Source organism: Planococcus citri, chromosome 4 (genome assembly GCF_950023065.1).
Source record: "Planococcus citri chromosome 4, ihPlaCitr1.1, whole genome shotgun sequence".
Taxonomy (NCBI): domain Eukaryota; kingdom Metazoa; phylum Arthropoda; class Insecta; order Hemiptera; family Pseudococcidae; genus Planococcus; species Planococcus citri.
In genome coordinates this window covers 58,233,422-58,256,793 of record NC_088680.1, presented here as the reverse complement: position 1 = coordinate 58,256,793, position 23,372 = coordinate 58,233,422, and the positions used below count along the sequence as shown (strand labels likewise).

Genomic DNA, 23,372 nt, shown 5'->3' with positions numbered 1-23,372 from the left:
TCATGCTGATTTTGATCTTGAACTTGATAAGAAGCTTTTCTGAAATCTGTTTTTGCTTGTAATAAAATTTCCTTGTTCTGTGTTTTTTTTTTATTTATTTTTTTTTTAATTTCATCATCAAAATTACATAAAAATTTTAGTATGCCTATCGTTTAAAACAGTTGAAATAAAAACCACCTACCTACTTCTTTCCCCCAAATAAATATCAATAAATTTACGTTTTCAGTACTTACTTTCTTTTTTTCTAAAAATTCACTACTGAACATTTTTTTTGTCATGAGAATATTACCTCTTTTAATGAATCAATTTCAAAATAAATTTCAACTCAAACCTGAACGGAATTTCAAAAATTTTGTCAAGAAATGTCTTAAGAACTTAAAAAAATTAATACCACGCCGGAGCTGAGGTTTCAGAATGATTGAAAATACATAATTAAATATTGCTCTAATAAAGATCGAAATTTTATACAAAAAATCCATTTTTCCAATTTCATAGGAAAAATGAGCTAGGATTTCTGACAATTTTAGGTATATTTTTTTACGCTGTATAAAAGAGTTTTGAATTTTCAAAATTTGCCTGCAAATTGAAAAGTTTACTTGGACACAATGTTGGAAAAAAACTTAAAAAAAAAAAAAAGACAGAACAAACAGTTTTTTTTTGTTTAAGACTTTTAAAAAAAACATGGTTTTAAACTGCTGAATTCTCATGTGTTTTAAACGTGTTTTGAACATGTTTAAACTGTGTTTTAAACACGTTTTTGACACAAATTCATTTGTTTTGGATTCAGTTTTTCAAATATGTGTACGTTATCCTAGAAAATCATAGTTGAAAAAAACTTGATTAAAACAAAAAAAAAACTTGTTTAAAATTTAAAAAAAAAACATTTTAAACACTGTTTGTTTTTTTCTCGACGTTTAAAACAGTGTTTTAAACGTTTTAAACGTTTTAAACATATGGTACCGTTTCAAACTGACAACACTGCTTGGACAGCTGAATCTGATTTTGAGGGAGAGGAAAGACAGGGGCGAGCGATCTTTTAAAAATTTAACTACTGCGCATTTTGAATACGTATGTTTTTGAAGGCCTCCATCTGACAATTTACCTAGTATTTCTCGTGACCTAGCTGGTCCGAAATATCAACTAGATCAGAATTTATGCGTGTATAGTATAGATGATTTTACTTTCTACAAATATTTTGACCTTAAGAGAGAAAGGGGGTAACTTTCAATCTCTCCGAATCCAAAAATCCAAAGTAAATCAATTGAAAGGATTGGTAACATTATTAAATTTTCAAATCAAAGGTCAAAGTTTAGTTTCAGTTTGTATAGGTAGCTTGATTTCTCAACAACAGCAGGACTTTGATTGTATTTTCGAAGAATGTTTCAGTCTTTCCAAATTAGTTTCAAATCCTAATGTTGTGATTTGAATTTCATCCAATGTTCGTAAAATTACGTTCATGTAGGTTGTCCAAAAAATGTAGATAACTTCAAATAGGTACTCAAAACACGATTCTGCTCAGATGATGAAGATGAAAATCATTTCAGAGTTCAGATGATGTTTCAATCAAGGCAAAATTGTACCTACCTCTTATTATGAGCTCATTACAGTTTCAAATTGTAGATTTTTTATGGTTATGAACCAGACACCCATGCTTCCTGGTTCCTAGGTATCTTGAGCTACAGTATAAATTGGTCAATACTCGAATTTTTTATCGAATTTAATCACACATCTCTAAAATTGATCGGTATACACTTCGTCTAATTGAATCGAGAGTGTAACTATAGGACCAAAAAACGATTTGAATCAAAAGCGATTAACTACAATATGACTAATGACTATCGTAATTATTACTAACAATTATGCGACCGCAAACAAGTGGAAACAAGTTGACACGTCATTTTTGTCGCGTGATCATTATTAACGATGTGCGCATGTGCGGCGCCCGGTCTTGCCATCAGTTAACAAATCTTGGAAGGAGATAGGTCGTACATGTGAATGTGATGTACGCCGCGAAACTCGTGTAGAAACCCTGCTTTAACTCGAAAGCGTGTCTGTATAATAATTCTGTACACGGCGAGCTCGACATCGCGGTTTATTATAGTATTAAATTTTATTACTATTGTTTTATCACGTGAAACGTGTCTTTGCAGAATTCTGTGGCCGAAAATTTCCGTCAATTGTGCGTCGTTGGTCGTCGGTGCTCGACTACTGCTGCCGCAGTGAATTCCAATTCATCATATCAACATCAACGTAGCTTTCCGGTGTTTTCGTCTTGAGTCATCCAACGAGATGTAAAAAGTTCAACCCAGACAGATAACTCTTATCTTCGCCTAGTTTCTAACACATATCTACCTGAGCAGCCTACGCAAATTTGTGATGTCCTTACCTGGAAATTACGCTGATTTGGAAAAATCCGAAGAAATCACACCGGCAGACGTAATCGAAAATCAAAAATCAGAATGCAAACTTTACAGAAGAAGATGGTTCCTTTTAATTCTATTCGTCGTGTATTCGATGTCAAATGCTATGCAATGGATTCAGTATTCCATAATTGCAAACGTTGTTACCAAATATTATCACGTCGATTCGTTCGCAGTCGACTGGACATCGATGATTTACATGATAACGTACATTCCGTTGATATTTCCAGCTTCCTGGTTGCTCGATAAACTGGTAATTTCTTCGAAATTATTATTCAAAGTTATTTAGTTAGGTATATTTTAAAGTAATACGAGCTTTTAAAACCGAACTCATCCGGCTAAATTCAAATCTAATCATTATCACGAGTAATACTGGTAATTACCGTTCCATTTACGCTGCGCAGCCAAACGGTTTTTTTATTTTTTTATTTTTTTTATGCTAATTTTTTGCATATTCAGCTCATCACAGAAGCCAGTTACATTTTCGTTTTATCTTTTTCAAATCGTAAATCAAATTTCCCCTTTATTGGCCGTACGTTCACTCTTCGAAGTTCGAACAAAAATCATTCCATTAGGAGGAGTAAACGTATAACATGCAATAGGTACCTACGTGAAAAATGCAAACAGCTGGTATAATATGTATTTACCCTTTGTCCTTTTATGAACAACCCATTCGAAATATTCCACCCTATCTCGAGGGATTACCACGTTGAACTTCTTCGTTATATGATAAAAATACTCGTAATTACATCGAATATAATACCTGACATTTGTTAATTCACGACATATTAAAATGCAAATCTAAATACAAGGTGAGGTTTTTACTTTACTTTACTCGTAACACCTGGCACGCTATACCTGCATATGAAGCTATAGGGTAGGTCTAAGTATATTTAGCTTCCATGACGTAATAATCATATGCGTTCTAAATGTTTCGAGAAAATTGCTTAAATTTATTATCTATTTAATATACAAATACGAAACTCCTTCGGTTACATAATTCAAGCGGACGAATAGCTTTGAAAAAATTGCTAAAAAAAAAAGAGAAGAAAGAATTCCAAATATTTGCATCTCGCCTCTTTCTCTCTCGAGTCAATGACTTTTTGTTGAAATGCATTCCAGCGATGTTTGCGATATTTTACTTTGAGAATCACAACATTGAAATTCGCGCATTCTTTGTTTAGTTGATTTAGAAATATGATCACGGTTTTAGAAAAATTGCGATAAATAAATATTCGATCGTTTCTGGTAACAATAAAATATATTCGCGAATACGAGCAGCTTGTTTAAAAACACAGCGTTGTAATTTATTACTCACCAATTGTACCAATTAATATGGTAAACAATAATTGGACTATTGTCATGTTCGATTTGCTTAAAATTTTTTACACTTGCAATATTGATTATTTGTATTACACATTGGCAAGAGTCTTGGTACCGTTACTCGAATACTATACCTAGTCATTCATAATGCTATAAAAATGAGCATTACTTACTTACTTATTCGTGTTCGTGAAATTTCAAAGTAAACTACCTTGCCGCCTACCTGTGCTCTGTACAGTCATTGATTTTATGGGAAATACCTACCTGCAACCACTCATTTTGAAATTTATATCTGATGAATACGTTTTCAAATAGGTAATAACCTAATAAGTGACGTCAAATGACGTTCTCGATTTCAAGGGAGGTATCTTATAATTATATGGTGAGTTAATTAGATGAATAATCGGTGTAAAAAATTTAGTTCTTTACCAATTCTGTCATTTAGATGGAATATCGAACTTGGCATTGGTTTTTATTCAACTTCAACGTGTAGTTAATTTCAAATAAACAGACTAGACAAATATATGTACAAGCTACAATGTCGAATAATTTCTTCCTTCGCATCAAGGAAAGGAACGATCGATATGAACAAAAAAAGAACAACAAAACACACGATTTGATGTTGGTGTAGGGAGTAAATTTACATTGGTGATATTACGTGTTAACATTTGGAAAAAAATTCTTTCGTTTTCTGATTTCCTATAAGAATTTCGATATTATTGGGTTAATAATAAATTCAATTAAAACGTGCGTAATGGAAATGGAAAGTATTTATTTTTATCTTGGTGTGTAGCTGTGTAGGTACCTACCTATGTTTAAAGAGGGAAGCTTTGAATGGAATGAAAATTTGATAAAGAGTGTTCCTCGTGAGCTGATATTAAATTTATTATGTACTTGGTACATATCGATACGAGAAGTATATATCCATGTGATTAGATAGATATTATAGGTTTACAATATTATAAGTACGAGTGTTTCGTTTGCAAAACTAAAACACTCGAAAGTGAAGTATCATCGACCATCGTAAGAAATCGTTATAATTTGGTTCTATTATAACTCGTTATTGTCATTGTTAGGTAAACGAATTATCAAGTTTTCGTGCATTTAATTAGTAGGGTGAAATTATCCCTTCATTATTTACTGATATAATTACAATAAAAATTTACTCGTGTTTTTTCGAGAGGTGGACTAATGAGCGAATGTCCATAAATCGAGTACTGAGCAGTGCAATTTGTTCCTATTTAGTAATGGATGAGATGATATAAATGAGCTCATTTTTTCGTATTTTTTTCCACTATTCAATGTAATTGGATTTGAAGTTTGAACAACGTCAAAGCAGTGTGAAAAATTATATTTGTACATGTTCTGCAAAAAAAAAATGTAAATGAAGCTCATCTTTTATTTTTTTTCAATTTACCTACCTCCTCGTAATTTTTAAAAATTAAGTATGGAATTATAGATATTTTTTTCATTTCTGATGATACCCAGGTTCCTAGAACTTCAACATGAATTCGAATTAAATTAATTAAATAAAAATTTTAGTAAGTGTATTGAAAAAAAAACTGGACATCGTGATTGGCAAAAACCATGGAGATCTATTCGAGAACTAACGTGTCCAAATTAGTAGGCTCCCACTGGGTTTTTAGATTTCGTTTTTTTCCGTTTTTTTTTTTTTTTTTGAAAAGAGTAAGATGGGGGAGTGGTTTTAGAAAAGATACAGCCATTCGTGCGAATCTCAAAAATGTTTCTGCGAATGTGTTTTGAAAAAAAATGCCCATGTTCTTCCAAATTTTTGAAAACTGAAATTTTGTTTAATTCCAAGTTGAATTCTGTTTTTGGTGAATGGAGGAGTGGAAGCAATGATTTACTGAAATTTTGAAGTACCCCAGAAAATTCATTTGTCCCTTGTGCCTTCAATCTTGAAGATAGGCCACTTTGTTAGAGAGCCTTTTTGCTGGTTTTGAAAATTTCTATTTTTTAGAAATGTTAATCTTTCAATAGAATTCTCGTAATAATACATAATTTAATTTCCCAATGAAGAATGGCCAATGCTCATCTTATGCTCATCTATGTCAATCAATGCTGACAGTATGAAAACAATAGTATATTACACAACGAGGGCCGAAAAAGTGATTTTTGACGAGGGTGAGGTTTGTGACCCGAACGAAGTGAGGGGAACAACTCACACGAGTTCAAAATCAATTTTCTCCGAGTTTAGTGAAGTAATTTTTCCTGAACGAGGGTGGAAAGTACTTATTTTTACATCCGAGCGATCCTCGCGAGGTTGGAAAAGTAGTACGTTTCAGCCCTAGATAGGAAAATTAAATTTGCTAAAAAAAAAAGAAAGTAGAAAATTTTTTTCAAAAATTGAAAACTCCAAATTTTTATTTCTTTGTAAAAAAAAAAAACAAACGCAAGAAGAAAATTAATTTTTAAAATACCTATACAAAATGATTAAATTTTTATTGCTTGAACATGAAAAACAAAACAAAAAACATCAACGAAAAAAATTACATTTTTGCTAAAGCAAGGCTATCGGTAACGGAGGCAATTTAATTTTTAAAAAAAATATAATTTCAGATAAAATAGTCAAATTTTGATTTAAAAAAAAAAAAAACGAGAAATGCGAAAACTGAAAGATGCATTTCTTTTAAATTCAGCACATTGACTTGACAAAGGTCTCAATTAAACGACTGATTTCGATATATTTTATGAAAATTCAGAGCATAGAATGATCAATTTTTCGTCAAGTACTTCAAATAAATTTCTACTGTCGATTTTATGCTCGCGTTATAGGCAAATTCATCGCAGAGGCACTTAATTGGAAATTTTTTAATCCTTATAAATATAAAATGATGTAGGTAGGTACTCAACATTTTACCAAGAAGTACTTACTTGAATAGCTAATAACAGAGGATCGATTTTGAAATGACATTCTAACGTTTAAAAACTTCGAAAATCGATTAGGTACATATCTCGCCAGCAACAATGTTGACAATTTTTGAGAGCATTTCGATCGATTAATTCAGCATTTTTTTTTTGTTAGCATCGATATTAAACTATTCTACAGTTACGAGTGAAAATATGGAAAGTTACATAGGTAAATTTTCACTAGGTAGGTACTCTTATTCATTGTGTTTTTTTTTGAAGTGGTTCTGAAAAAAACTTTAACGATTCCTAATGATTAAAATTCATAAAATTGAAAGAACTGATTTCTTTTTGAAAAAATGATTCATCGTTTTTTTCGAACGTTTTTTGGAAAAACCATACTTACCTAAGTATCTGATTTATTTTCACATAAATGTGACGTTTCATTCAAAGAAGGCTCGTCTTTGAGTTTTGGGAAAAATTGAGATCCCAATGATGCTTTATTCAAACAATTACATTTGTTGGAAAGGTGGAATGTGGATCATCCAAGTTGACAACACAGACAAGAAGAGAGGGTTTCTAAAAAAGACGTACTTAATCAAAAATTCGTACATATTTTAAATGAAATTTTTAAAAATATAAGCACCCTTATTTCGTAGAAATAAATATGATAATTATGACTCGAGGCAAGGAAGCACGAAAATTTATGTAGGATCTACTAAAACCACGTTTGAAATGGAAATTTTTTACTTTAATATCTAGTAATACGTTTTATGTAGATGCTGTAAGGGCCAATTATAATATACCTTGATATAATAAAGCATTCGTTATTTTAATACTTTGATAAGAAAAAATTTTTAAAACGTTGATTTTATTTTAGGAACCCCTTGATCAAGAAAAAAGAACCTTAAGCAATTTTATTTAGTTTTTTATCCTACCCCTTCGAGATACATATACATAGTAACGTAAAATATAAGACTGCTTAATCATTGGTACATACATAATTTAACGACCAAAAAGTTTTCCAATTATGAAAAATTGATGTACTTAGTGGAACTAGAAGAAGGAAAGCAGTTTAATCAACTCATCAAAAATATTGTACTTACTCGTGTCATTATCAGGAGGGCAGTCCTGATAGTCTTTTAAAGGTTTGTTTTAAATTATTCCCTCGCCGCCCTTTGTCCTTGGAATGTTTTTCAAAGAGTTTACTTATTCCCTGTAAAAAATATTTTTGTGATTCATCCCTCTGAAAGGAATTTGATTTTACAATAGGTAGGTAGGTGTACCTGAGCAATTTATTTCATTATCTAAATTTCTTGGAAACAATTTTCTAAGCCAATATATTTTTTTAATGCGAAAAGGAACAGAGCTTAGTAGACAAATTAGAAAATATAATGCGTGGAAAGTTTAGGGCAGATGATTGTATCTCTGCCTACGTACACAACTTTTTGGAATAAAAAAATAACATGTCGTATCGTGAGTTGTTTTTGAAAAATCAGCCTGATTCATATCTGGAAAATGACTCTCTTGATTCAATAAATGTTTTCGAATTCCACCAGTCAGACTTTTCCTGGGCTCAAACGCGGGTTCATAAAAAAATCATGGAATTATTACCTATATACAGTCGTTCGGATCTTTCACGTCATTTTTCCGTCGCGTCAGTTCAACAAAAAGTGATAAATTATTAAAACTTCATCAATCGTTAATTTCTATTTCGAAGTTGTTTTACTTATTTAGCCCATATTGAAAACTCGATATTTTCCTTTATACCCTTTATTAAACACTCTCGAGATAGGTGAAACTAAAATGATGAAGGATAATTTATTTTAATGGTAGAATTTAAAATTAATACAAGAAGATACTTACCTAACTTACAAATGAACCATCTTCCAACTAAAATGTCAGTATTTAATGAATAAAACTAACTATAACTTCTGTAACTACTATAACGGCGAATTGAAAACGAGTTGGGAATAATAAATTGAAAATTATAAACGTCGTTAGCAACAGAACTGGGGAATAGGGAATCTCATTACTTTTTGTTAATGTAGCTGAAATGTAAAAATAAAGAAAAAAAAGATTTAAAATTGGATTTTATTTGTGAAAATCGAAAAAAAACAATATGCTTTTCCCTATAGAATATACTTGCATTGTTTTTTTTTAGATGGAACAATTGACTTTTTAATTTTCTTTCATTTTCAATACGCGTTTGCACGTCTCATTATTTATCAAAAATAAAGAATTGATAAAGTCTGCTCAATGCTCATCGGTGTAGGGCGTGTGGCCATGGATTTTTTGTGGTGGGAGAGGGGGAGGAGGAGGTCGCCAAAATACTCGTAGACTTATAGGTAAAAAAAAAGGCTAAAATCTGAGATCATATTTTGAACATTCTTCATATTAAGCGATTACTTTTTGAAAATGAGGGCGGAAATTGCTCCTCGAGCAACGTTTTTTGTTTTTTTTTCATAGGTATATTTAATGATATACTTTAAATTGTCTTTCCAGAGGGGTGAGGTGTCAAATCCAAAAAAATGATCGGATATTCGAACCTGCCTTCGACAACCTATTTTCAACTTTCATTTTGGATACCTATGCTTAAAGGTTCGTGATAGGGAGAGAGGGAGGAAGGGAGATTTCAGAATTGTGAGTTGAATAAAAAAAACAAGCAGACATTTGAACTTGCCTGGTGTCTTCAAATCAGTAAGCAACAATCAATGTGTGATTTCTTTTTCAATTTTTTTTTTTTTTTTTTAAAATAATTTTTACCAAAATTGAGAATTTTTGCACTCTAGAAAAAAATTGAATACAAATAAGAGTAGTACATAAATTGTGTCTTCTGTGTGATTTTTTACAATTTTCAAATCATTACTTTCAACTTTTGCATGTTTATCACAAAAAAAATGGACTTTCGTACCTATTAAAAGTTTGAGATTGAGCTTTTCCTTTTTTTTTTTTTTTTTTTTTTTTTTTTTTTTTTAAATAAAGTGTACCTAATACGTGGAAGTTTGTTTCAACGATACAATATTGCAACACTTGAAATGAAGAGCTCAATTCCAAAATGTGCTTTGTCCCAGATTTTTGTTTTTGGCAAATCAAAAACAAAATTTGTGAACACACAAAGATGCTTTAATGTCAATTTTCAATATCAGACAGTGTAGTGTAAAGTATTTCGAATATTTTCCCTGCAATTTTTTTTTTTTTAAATGACACCTATTTGTTCAATCTGTGTACGAAGTCGCCAAAAATGGGACTAAGCACGTTTTGGCACTGCATACAGATTATTTTCCAAAATTATCACGATGAAATGTGGTATTTAGCACGTTTTGGACTGGTAAAATGTTTTGTTAGGTAACAGACTACTGCACTCAGTTGGACTTGGCACATTTTGGAGTGGTAGGTTGGTTCAATAGTGTTGAATAAGGCTTTTGACGTATTGCGGGTTGCATATCGGTTTGCCTGAACTTTATCGGTTTGGTGGGCATGCTTATCAGTGAGTATCAAAATTTCATATTTTGAGCAATTTTCACAAGGTGTTTTTGAAATTTATAGTTTTTATTTAGTTTTTTCTTCAATTTTAAACACTGTTGAATCCTGTGATGGAAAAAGATCCGCTCTTTGTCGAGGTTCAAAGACGTTTTGTCAACTTCTTTAAAACTCGACGAAGAGAGGATCTTTTTCCATTACAGGATTTAACAGTGTTTAAAATTGAAGAAAAAACTAAATAAAAGCTATACATTTCAAAAACACCTTGTGAAAATTGCTCAAAATATGAAATTTTGATACTCACTGATAAGAATGCCCACCAAACCGATAAAGTTCAGGCAAACCGATATGCAACCCGCAATACGTCAAAAGCCTTATAAAACGAATTTTACATGAAATTCTGCATTCAATGTACTGGATAGCGCGTTTAAAAACGAATTTTCGGCTATCTGACGTCCTACCTAACTGCGTAACAGTCCCATCTAACGGAATTCACTGAAAACGCATTTTTGAAAAAATTGGACAAAGCACATTTTGGAATTGAGCTCTTCAAATATATAAGATGGGCCTTACTGAAAAAATACAAAATAAATTGTTGACACTAAAACATTGCTTGGAAATTTACAAAATTAAATTGACCTCCACCTCCGCGCACTTGTAAGTTGTAGTTTAAAAACATTTCCATATTTTATCATTACATAAATTCAACGTCCTCATTTAAAATAATTGCTGAACAAATTTGGAACCTTTTTTTCGAAGAACAGACGTGTCTTTTCATTATTTTTATTATTATTATTATTATTATTATTATTGATCTCGAGCCCCCAAAACACATCCATACTATTCTATCTTAATATTAAAAGACATGAAAATGAAAAATGAGCCATAAAAAAGCTACGTAGGTAATATTTTCAAATACGAGTAGGTTGATACGTGTACCTCTCTCTACCTATCCATTCATCTAGTATTGAAGAACACGAGCATTTCACTTTTGAAGAGAAAAAAGAAGCGAAAAAAAACCACCATGTGAAGGTTAAAATTGATGAAGAGCTTTTTTCTCCGACGAGATGATAAAACCCCTTTAGGCTGACATTATGACTTTTTATTTGCGCGCCTTTTTCTTATATTATAGTTACAGTATCTACTGTAACATTACACGTTTAGTAGAAAAATGAATTGACGCTCTTCATTTGAAAGAAGAATGTTCGTATATAGCGAGAATTCCTTTAATTAATGTTCTTTGGCGCGCATTCTCGTTAACTTTTCACAACGCAGAATTCCCATCTTTGTGCGAGTAAAATTTTGCATAAAATTGCTCCGAACCGTGGTACATTTTTTTTTTATTATCGTCGCGCCGTCGTTTTGTTTTACACATTAAAAGGGAATACCCAGCACCAAAGAACTGAATCTGCTGCTTTGTACACTTTATAGTATAAATATATATCGTTCGTGTATCTGTATACCTAACCTAGGCTATAATTATACGTATCTTTGACTCTGGTCGTCGAGAGTGAGTATAGAATTTTTTCATTGAAAAATGAACCAATTTATACTACAGCTGGTAATAAAATTGGTCATTGAGACATTCTACGACTCTATACGGTATATACTATGGTATGATATGAGCCTACTTAGTATATCTATCGAACGTTAAAACACATTCGATTTTTTTTTTCTTCAAAACCGATTAAGAAATCGAATCGGCCGTTACTAGTCGGATGAGTTTGGCCTAGAAGACCTTCAGATTAATTGCAATCATCTGAAAACGATAAGAAGAAGGTCAATGTAATAATGATTGTCGAAGGAACAAGAACCAAAGCATGGCGTTTTTTGTTTCTTTCCGTACGAAGATTTTGTACTTACACGTATTATTGACCTGTGTTTTAATTACCTACCTATACTAATTTCACAGGGGATCAGAATAGCCGTATTACTGGGAGCTATTGGAACCTGTGCCGGTGCTTGGATAAAAGTATTCTCAATCGCTCCCGATAGATTTTGGGTTACGTTTATTGGTCAAACGGTGGTAGCAGTTTCGCAAACTTTCGTGCTTAGTTTACCAGCCAGAGTGGCCGCTGTTTGGTTCGGTCAAAATGAAGTCTCTTCGGCGTGCTCAGTCGGCGTATTTGGTAATCAGGTAAGCTATACAAGCATAGCCAAGCTATACTATGAAACAGCTTTGATGACTTTTTATAAAAAACTTCCGTATTTAATCAATTTCGCTCGATGCGACGGCACGTTTCGAGCGTTCTTTATCTAAATTAGTTTTCCTGTATGTTTCAATCTCTCTCGAATGAATAAAAGCCAATTACCGATGCACTCCACGTTTAATACATATATACGGTACTATATAAGCGCGCCATAGCCATAATATTATACACGAATCACGATAATACATCAACACCAAAAGGACGATTTCATTTAAGCAGGATATACAACTTTTAAAACAAACGAATTTTTATTCGAAATTACACGTGGGACTGTGACAAAAACTTCCTGTGCTTTCTCGTCTCGCGGTATATATCTTCTTAATTGGGTTTTTTTCAAACCGGGGAACGTTATTACACAAGGACGACGATGGTGAAAAATTTACGCATCAGGAAAAATACTCGAATATGAAAATCGCGTATATTATAATCATTGTAGTACCTATCTATCGGCGAATACGTGCATTATGCTAATTGAATTTTCCATCTTGTGTTTTACAGCTCGGTGTAGCCGTTGGTTTTGTTGTGCCACCGATGCTGGTGCCGAATAGCGAAGATGTACGAGATGTTGAGAATGGCCTCAAACTAATGTATTATTCGGTCGCCGTTATAACGACGGTTATTTTATTTTTAGTTATTTTATGTAAGTTTCGCATCCAGCTCATTTTACTAATAATAGGTACAATATCTTCGTTAGTTAAACAAAACGTTTATTTTTATAAAATACCTGTATTCTTACTCGATGTTGCAGTCTTTGAAGATAAACCAGATTTACCTCCTAGTCCTGCACAAGCTGCTCAAAAAAGTGGCTCAGATTCCAACGATTTTATCACCTCAGTCAGGCGTTTGGTAACGAATAAAGGATACGTTCTGTTATTAGTGTCGTATGGAATTAACGTAGGAGTGTTTTATGCCATTTCTACCCTATTGAATCAAGTCATTCTTATTTATTATCCTGTAAGTATATCCTGACAGGAATAGATGTATTTTATTGTACGATCGTGCTCCTATACTAACTACCTATATATACTTAACTACAACTGGTATAAGTTCAGTCTATAGCTTTAAATTGAACTTGACGAAGAGATATGTTGAGCCTACTTCATTTTTAAAAGAAAAGAAGAATCGTTCGTTCGATCTTCTTTTAATTTAAATGGTGGGTGTTTCGAGGTGGGAGTAATTCCTTCCAGCTGATAAGTATGCAACCCTTGTGGAATTTATGTAGATATGTTTACTTACCTGCAGATCGCTGTATTTTAGACACATTTGAGTTGAGAACTTTAAAAATACCTTTTTCGAATTCGATGCCTGTTTTTAAAATTTTTTTTCACTTTTATTGAAAATTTCATCAAAATTCAAAATTCCTATGGAATCTATAGTTGGACCTTCTGATCATTTTCGAAAAGATAGATCTCTGAGATCGAAATCGAATATCGGTAGCTCGAATATATCGATTTTCAAAAGATCTATTTTTGAAGATAAGAACCGAGAACGTAAGTTTGGTTACTTTTTTCAAACAGAACCAAAGAAGAATTAATTAAAGAGATCAATTTTTTCTTATGGTCGAAATCGAAGGTGAAATAATCGATAAATTGGAAAAATCGATTTTCAAATTGATTACTTTTTGTGTAAAAAACTAGAAATTTGTGGTCAATTTTTGAAAAATGAAAAAACATATTATTCAACTTTAATCGATCATGTGAGATCGAAAATCGATTTTTGGGGGATTCGATGTTCGATTTTTGATCGACAGTCTACTTTTGAGGCTAAAATTCATTTTTCAATTCGAACGTGATCAATCACATGGGATTCAAATTGCGAATAATTCGATTTTTTGAGCTCGAATAATCGATTTTAGGATTCGATTTAATCGATTCTTAGTTGATTTGAGAAGTCAATTTCTGAGGTTAAAATTGATTTTATTTTTCATTTCGAACATAATCGATCATGTGAGGTCGAAAATCGCAAATTAATCGATTTTTCTGTTTCGATTAATCGATTTTTGATTGAGACGTTTATTTTTCAAGGTTGAAATTGATTTTTCACTTTAAAAAATGATCAATCATATGAGATTTAAAATCGCGAATAAATCGATTTTTGGGCTCGAATAATCGATTTTAGGGTTCGATTAATCGATTTTTAGTTGATTTGAAAAGTCAATTCCTGAGGTTAAAATTGATTTTATTTTTCATTTCGAACATAATCGATCATGTGAGGTCGAAAATAGCAAATTAATCGATTTTCCTGTTTCGATTATTCGACTTTTGATTGAGACGTTTATTTTTCAAGGTTGAAAGTGATTTTTCACTTTAAAAAATGATCAATCATATGAGATTTAAAATCACGAACAGGTAAATCGATTTTTTTTTGGGCTCGTATAATCGATTTAGGGGTTCGATTAATCGATTCTCAGTTGATTTGAAAAGTAAATTCCTGAGGTTAAAATTGATTTTATTTTTCATTTCGAACATAATCGATCATGTGAGGTCAAAAATCGCAAATAAATCGATTTTCCATTTTAGTCCAGTCATTTTAGATGAAATGAGAGGATTTATTCGGACTAATTCCTACAAAAGGTTTTTTTGCGGGATACTGTAGTGGAAGGGGTCCTATTTCACATACTAAAAGTCCCACCCCGTACCCCGCGTGCGTCGCGTGCTAGAGCGTGAAAAGTGTCCCGCCGCGGCGTTTTTTGCGATTTTCTCGCGAGGGTTTGATTTTACGTCGAAAATGGCTTTATTTTTGTGTTCTACGTCAAATTTCCGATCTATTGATATATCAACTGCCCTTCTACCCCCAAGGGGGATGGGGCCAGAACCATTCAAATGAGAGGGGTTTTCTAATAAAAACAAAAAAGCTATCGGCGCATATGGGGGATGAAATGGTCCCGGAGAGTGTTCGAGTTGATACCAGCATGGAAGGTGGGTACCATCGAGAAACTTCCGCGTGAAAAATTTCAGATCCACGCCCCCTCCCCTTTTTGGGGAGCCCCCCTTTTCTGAAATTTCAATAACACTTTTCTCAGCCCCATTTCAACCGATTTTGAAAATTTTTCAGTATGTTATGTATATCCTTGGTAAGTATCCCCACAAAAATTTTCAACCCCCTCCCCTCATATTTACCCCTCAAAATGGCGTTTTTTTATATTTTTTATGCCTATTACTAACAATATTGCGAGGTAAAATTTTGGAAACACGTTTTTTGGATGTATTTTCGGCCCCCAAACATCATATACTGTTTTAGAAATTTTTGCTTTGGTGCGCCGTGGTGAAAAATTGGATGAATGTGTTTTAGGGGGGTAGGGGGTGAAATGGGAATTTTGAAAAAAATAACTATTAACGAGTAGGGTGTCGTTTTCATATGATTCGATACCGCTGAGAACGAATATGACTTCAGATTTTCTGCTACACTCACCTAGCCCCCTCCAGAGCCCCTCAGCCCCCCTCAATTTTCACTATTTTGGAAATAAAGTTATTTTGATGAAATTGGTGTCGTTTTCATATGATTCGATACCACCGAGCACGAATATGACTTCGAATTTTCTGCTACACTCTCCTAGCCCACTCCAGAGCCCCTCAGCCCCCTCAATTTTCATTATTTTGGAAATAAAGTCATTTTCATATTTTGATTATCTCGCGAAATATCGCGTTTTTCGACAAAGTTGTTATACAAAAAATGTTCTCATATAATTTCCTATAAGAATGGTTCTTATCATGTTTTTGAAAAAAACGCAATTTAATCTCCCAAAAATCGTAATTTTTATATGGCAGTTTCTATCGCGGTGCACATTCATTTTCTTATTCCATGGTACATAGCTGCACTCAACATGATGCATATTTGCGTTTTTATTTCGTCATTTTCATGTCTGGATGACGTTTTTCAAGGTCACACTCAATGGAGGGGATAAACATCACTTTCTAACTTGTATAACGGAGTGCAGGCGGTGTTCAGAAAACTAAAACTCGTCGCCGATGCCTAAAATTTTAAATATTGAGATTAATGTAACTTGGAATTTTTTTGATTTCATTATTATACACACTTATTCTACAGGTTTCATTTAATTGTAACATCCTTCTAGTGAGTGTGACCTTGAAAAACTTCACTCTGATGTAACTATTTTAAAGATAGTGAAAATTGAGGTCGGGCTGAGGGCTGTGGAGAGAGCTAAGTGAGTGCAGCAAAAAATGTGAAGCCATATTCGTGCTCAGATACATCGAATCATATGAAAACGACACCAAAATAACTTTATTTCCAAAATAGTGAAAATTGAGGGGGGCTGAGGGGCTCTGGAGGGGGCTAGGTGAGTGTAGCAGAAAATCTGAAGTCATATTCGTTCTCAGCGGTATCGAATCATATGAAAACGACACCCTACTCGTTAATAGTTATTTTTTTCAAAATTCCCATTTCACCCCCTACCCCCCTAAAACACATTCATCCAATTTTTCACCACGGCGCACCAAAGCAAAAATTTCTAAAACAGTATATGATGTTTGGGGGCCGAAAATACATCCAAAAAACGTGTTTCCAAAATTTTACCTCGCAATATTGATTGTTAATAGGCATAAAAAATATAAAAAAACGCCATTTTGAGGGGTAAATATGAGGGGAGGGGGTTGAAAATTTTTGTGGGGATACTTACCAAGGATATACATAACATACTGAAAAATTTTCAAAATCGGTTGAAATGGGGCTGAGAAAAGTGTTATTGAAATTTCAGAAAAGGGGGGCTCCCCAAAAAGGGGAGGGGGCGTGGATCTGAAATTTTTCACGCGGAAGTTTCTCGATGGTACCCACCTTCCATGCTGGTATCAACTCGAACACTCTCCGGGACCATTTCATCCCCCATATGCGCCGATAGCTTTTTTGTTTTTTTTAGAAAACCCCTCTCATTTGAATGGTTCTGGCCCCACCCCCCTTGGGGGTAGAAGGGCAGTTGATATATCAATAGATCGGAAATTTGACGTAGAACACAAAAATAAAGCCATTTTCGACGTAAAATCAAACCCTCGCGAGAAAATCGCAAAAAAAGCCGCGGCAGGACACTTTTCACGCTCTAGCACGCGACGCACGCGGGGTACGGGGTGGGACTTTTAGTATGTTAAATAGGACCCCTTCCACTACAGTATCCCGCAAAAAAACCTTTTGTAGGATTTAGTCCGAATAAAAAATTTAAAATGACTGTACTATTTCCGGATTTTGATTAATCGATTTTTGATTGATACGTTTATTTTTCAAGGTCGAATAATTGATTGTTCACTTCGAAAAATAATCAATCATGTGGGATCTAAAATCTCGAATGATTCGATTATTTGGGCTCGAATCGATTTTTGGGTTCGATTAATCGATTTTTGATTAAGACTTTTATTCTTCAAGGTTGAAACTGATTTTTCATTTCGAAAATGATTAATCATATGAGATTTAAAATCGTGAATAAATCGATTTTTGGGTTCGATTAATCGATTCATAATCGAGAAGTCCATTTTTGGGGTTGAAATCGATTTTTCATTTCGAAAATGATCGATCAAATGCAATTAAAAATCTGAAACGAATCGATTTTTGATCGAAAGTTCTGGATTCAGTGAAAAATTCTGACGCGGAAATTTGAAGAACTGAGCCCAAATTCCTATTGGATTTTTCGATTTCAACTTTATGTGGATTGCATAGCTTCAGACGGATTTTCCTGCCAGCGAGATAAGAGCTGATAAGAGCAAATTTGAAATGAGACAGAATTTGACTTTGACAGTTTTAAAACGTTTATTCAGTTTAATGATCAATTTTAACACTTTGAACTCATCAATAGACTATTCAAAAACTATCAAATTCTGTTTAATTTTCAAATTTTCTCTTGTCTCGATGACCAAAAATCAATCAATTGAACTCCAAAAAATCATTTTTGATCTCACATGATCGAGCATATTCAAAATATATTTGTTTGGCAAAAATTTTTAATTAAAAAAAAAAAAAAAACTTTTGAAATTCAACTTTATAATTTACTTAACGATTTTTCCCCTTTGATTTCGATCACAAAGAATACATACTCGATTTTTTCAAATTCGTCTTCATGTTTGTCTGAAAAAAAGTAACCAAAATAAAATGTGTGTTTTTTTCAGAAATCGATCTTGTGAAAATTGATATTTTTGATCGATTTTTTTGATTCTAAATTTTCGATCTTAAAGAATAATCGATCTTTTCAAAGATTACCATGAAAGACTACCTAATTTAATAATTATATTTTTTGCATTGGAATATCTGGATATAGATAAAAGTTACTCTTCAACTTTTTGGTTGTTTTTTTAAAAACTTGATGAATTTTCAGCTTATTTGCGTTAAAAATACTGACTTATCTTCACTGAAAAAAAAATTATTTCAAAGATTTTTCCATTGTTTAGAATTATCCTTTTTAAAATGTCTCATGTTTTATTTTTGAAATATTTTTTGGTCTCGATACCTTCCAAATGAAAGTGTAAGATGGACTAAAAATGAAAATAAAATGTTTCTCAATTTTTTGAAGCTTCTTACGGTTTACTTGGGCCCATGCTGTTCTGCGCCAGGAGGAGTATAGGAGGGAGTTGAAAATAGGAGTTTAGTCAAATTTCAAATTTGATAAGTGAAGGCGTTTTTCTACTTTGAAACACTTTGATAAATAAAAATTTACTCACCTGTAATTTTCATTACCTGAAGCTTTGTACTGAATTGATATTAAAATGAGTTCAATAAACTTGCAATTAATGAAACAGCTAAAAAAAGAAACGTTATCAAAGAAGGAGGGTCATTATGGGCATTTTCGTGCCCCTCGCTACTTCGAGACTTGAATGGCCTTTTCTTATAGGGGATGGTCCCTAGTATTAATATTAGGCGATATTTTCCCAGAAAAGCCCATAGGGGGGCTGTGGGGTGGCCCCAAAGTCGAAAATTTCAAAAATTTTTAGAACCACTGCTCGAAAATGTAAAAAATTAAAAGTAGCGAATATATGTTGCTTTAAGGGTAAGCAATGCAGCACGTAACGCTTTTTTCATTTTTGACCTTTTTGGGGGTTGTGGTGGGGGTATTTCTATTTTTGAAAATTTTGAAACCCCCTTTTTTTACCCTTCCCGTCGAGCCCCGCTAATGCCCTTTTCATGGTTTATTGCTACTAGTAGTAAGTTCAATTGATATCAGTTGCAACCCCCCCACTAACTTGGCTCATATCGAAAAATTTAATTTTTGACTTTTTTTTGAGGTCCATATTTTGGGAAACCATGAAAAGCTATCGAGGTCCGGTTTGCGGCAAATATGTTGAATTTTACTTCTTAATCGACTGGCATGCTTGAATTTTTATTTCAAGTCAATTTTTGACCTCATTGTTGCAGATCACTTTTGGGGGTGGCGAACTTTGAGAACCCCTGAAAAAAGTTCTAAAGTGAATTTTTTCAAACTTTGAGCTGAAATGGTCTTAAATACATGTGTTTAACCAAGATAATATGCGAATGCGATATTTTAATACAATTTAGTCATTTTGGGTGATTTTATCAAAAAAAGTAGTGTTTTAACAACAGGCATAGCTTTCCGGCAAAAGTTAAGCTACGTGTATTCGTGGTGTAGTCCAGTCATTAAAGACATTTTTGCAGGAAAAATTAATATTAAACCGATCTTTCGCAGATATTGTTCACAGAGGTCCCCTCAACAACCTACTAAAAATCCTGGCCCCTACGGGGTCCGGAACCCCCTCAAAGGGGGTGGTACCTCCCCCGAAATCAGTTTTTCGCCATTTTCTCCCCCGCAATGCATTTTAGCGAAAAATAAGTGGCTAGATAGCAGAATCTACGTCGAATTTCCGATGTAATGATGTATCAACTTCCCTTGTATGTTCAAGAGGGGCGAAACTGCAACCATTCAAATGAAGGGGTTCTCTGAAAAATACATAAAGGCTATAGGCGCCTAAGAGGGGTGAAATGGTCACCGAAATCGTTCGAGTTGATATTAGCATGGGAGGTAGGTACCATTGAGAAACTTCCGCGTGGAAAGTTTCAGATCCACACCCCCTCCCCTTTTTGGAGAGCCCCCCCTTTTCTGAAACTTCAATATTCAATAACACTTTTCTCAGCCCCATTCCAACCGATTTTGAAAATTTTTCAGTATGTTATGTATATCCTTATTAGGTATCCCCACAAAAAATTTTAACCCCCTCCCCTCATATTTACCATTCAAAATGGTGTAAAAATGTGTCATAGGGAGGGTTGGGGGTAAAATGGGAATTTTAGGGAAAATAACTAAGAATTAATGAGTAGGGTATAGTTTTCTTATGATTAGATACCGTTGAGCACGAATATGACGTCAGATTTTTTGCTACACTCATCTAGCCCTCTACAGAACACTTGGCCGCCTCAATTTTTATTTTTATTATTGTTAAAAAGCATAATATTAGTTGAAATACGCCATTTTGAAGGGTAAATATAAGGGGAGGGAGTTGAAAATTTTTGTGGGGATACCTAATAAGGATATACATAACATACTGAAAAATTTTCAAAATCGGTTGGAATGGGGCTGAGAGAAGTGTTATTGAAGTTTCAGAACTTTTGCCGGAAATGCTATGCCTGTTGTTAAAACACTACTTTTTTTGATAAAATCACCCAAAATGACTAAATTGTATTAAAATATCGCATTCGCATATTATCTTGGTTAAACACATGTATTTAAGACCATTTCAGCTCAAAGTTTGAAAAAATTCACTTTAGAACTTTTTTCAGGGGTTCTCAAAGTTCGCCACCCCCAAAAGTGATCTGCAACAATGAGGTCAAAAATTGACTTGAAATAAAAATTCAAGCATGCCAGTCGATTAAGAAGTAAAATTCAACATATTTGCCGCAAACCGGACCTCGATAGCTTTTCATGGTTTCCCAAAATATGGACCTCAAAAAAAAGTCAAAAATTAAATTTTTCGATATGAGCCAAGTTAGTGGGGGGGTTGCAACTGATATCAATTGAACTTACTACTAGTAGCAATAAACCATGAAAAGGGCATTAGCGGGGCTCGACGGGAAGGGTAAAAAAAGGGGGTTTCAAAATTTTCAAAAATAGAAATACCCCCACCACAACCCCCAAAAAGGTCAAAAATGAAAAAAGCGTTACGTGCTGCATTGCTTACCCTTAAAGCAACATATATTCGCTACTTTTAATTTTTTACATTTTCGAGCAGTGGTTCTAAAAATTTTTGAAATTTTCGACTTTGGGGCCACCCCACAGCCCCCCTATGGGCTTTTCTGGGAAAATATCGCCTAATATTAATACTAGGGACCATCCCCTATAAGAAAAGGCCATTCAAGTCTCGAAGTAGCGAGGGGCACGAAAATGCCCATAATGACCCTCCTTCTTTATAATTAAATTATTATTTTACCAGGGCAAAGAAGAAGATGCCGGACGTATTGGTCTAGTCATAGTTTTAGTGGGCATGCTGGGCTCTGTATTTTGTGGATATATTCTGGACAAAACTAGATTGTTCAAGTAAGTTTTTTCTTTATTAAAATCTAATATAGTAAAGCTTCGACGATAAAATTTCAATGTTTCAATGACAATCATATCGACGAGTTGTTGTTGCAAGCTGCGGAATCTGTCGTGATTTTTCATTTCATCTTATTATCGTCGGTATCGTTTGCGTCTTTTATTCACTATATTCGTTTTATTTTCCAGAGAAACTACTTTAACGGTTTACGCATTTTCTCTACTTGGAATGTTAGCTTATACTTTCACCCTGAACTGTGGCAACATCGTAATTGTTTACTTAACAGCGGCTTTGTTGGGGTAATTATTACGTTTTTATAATACAAATTTATTGAACCGAGTACTTAAATCATATCTATCTCTAGCACATACAATGTATTGCGCAGTATTGTAAAATATTTCGCAATTTAAAATCTAATCATGTTCCGATTCGCCGATATACCGAATGTTAACTTACGTGCAATACAAGTAGTCTGTTCGTTTAATTCTAAGGCAAACTACAACCTTTCTATTTCGAGATAAATGATTTTTCAATTTTTCGCAGCTTCTTTATGACTGGTTATCTGCCTGTTGGATTTGAACTGGCAGCCGAACTTACGTATCCCGAACCGGAGGGTACCTCAGCTGGATTGATCAACGCCGGAGCGCAAGTTTTCGGAATCACATTTACCATGATGTACGGCTGGTTGATATCCAAAGCTGGCGACTTTTGGGCGAATATATGTTTAATATTGATGCTTCTCTGCGGTACTACACTCACGGCGTTTATTCCTTCGGATTTAAGACGACAGTTAGCTAGTCAAAGCACCTGACAGTTATGTTTTGACAATAAGTATTAGACAACTTTCATTCATTTTAGATTTCCATTATTTTATAAAAATACCTATGTAACTACCTAAGCATATCGACAACAGTACCTAAATAAGTAATAATTGTAAAAGCAAGCAAGCAATTTTTAGTACCTAATGTCTCTCGACTCGATGGCTCATGGCTATGCAGTTTTTTTTCCTGTTTGTTTTGTGTGTGTAATACTCATTCCTATATACATGTTTTGTGTGCGTGTACGATGAGACCTCCCCCTATTGTGTGTTTATTCGTATTACATTTTTTGTTGTTGTTAAATTTTTTTATGCATCTTGTTATACATATCATTAATGTATAAGTTAGATTTTTTTTTAATTACATGAGTGAGCGATCAAGTATTTACATATCATACATCATAGACAATAACGAGGTATTCAATTCTATCGTTAAAACATTTAATATTTAAATTATTTGATTGTTGAATATTTATTTTATGAATATACAACTTTTCAAAATGTTATCAGTGTGAAATCTGGTGTTTTTTATTTCACCTACCTATTTGATGTAGCCTATGTGATAAAGAAATGCTGCAGGAATGATTTTTTTTAGTTCACTCAACTAGCTTTTGTACTCGTAGGTATCTCGTTATCAAATTTTTTTCTCGAGCTTGTGGATTGTTCAATTACATTTTATTCTAATTACTAATTATCGATCAATTGTAGGGAATTGTGAAGAAAATTGTAATAAACAGGTTTAAAATTTCATCAAATATTGCAATAATTGTGTGGA

General features: G+C 33.4%; 1 protein-coding gene across 1 annotated transcript; it reads left to right on the top strand.

The window, feature by feature from the left end:
- The first annotated feature begins 1,968 nt into the window (after positions 1-1,968).
- Positions 1,969-23,114, top strand: HisT (Histamine transporter). The gene is made up of 7 exons (XM_065364334.1): positions 1,969-2,673; positions 12,007-12,231; positions 12,803-12,944; positions 13,053-13,258; positions 21,679-21,782; positions 21,969-22,079; positions 22,324-23,114. Exons 1-7 carry the CDS (start codon positions 2,377-2,379, stop codon positions 22,589-22,591), a joined length of 1,353 nt encoding a protein of 450 aa, XP_065220406.1. The 5' UTR covers positions 1,969-2,376; the 3' UTR covers positions 22,592-23,114.
- Positions 23,115-23,372: the final 258 nt, after the last annotated feature.

Coding starts and splice junctions, on each gene's coding strand:
- HisT (XM_065364334.1), top strand. CDS start 2,377: ATGTCCTTACCTGGAAATTACGCTGATTTGGAAAAATCCGAAGAAATC. Junction 12,232..12,802: donor TCGGCGTATTTGGTAATCAG/GTAAGCTATACA, acceptor TGTGTTTTACAG/CTCGGTGTAGCCGTTGGTTT. Junction 22,080..22,323: donor TTAACAGCGGCTTTGTTGGG/GTAATTATTACG, acceptor AATTTTTCGCAG/CTTCTTTATGACTGGTTATC.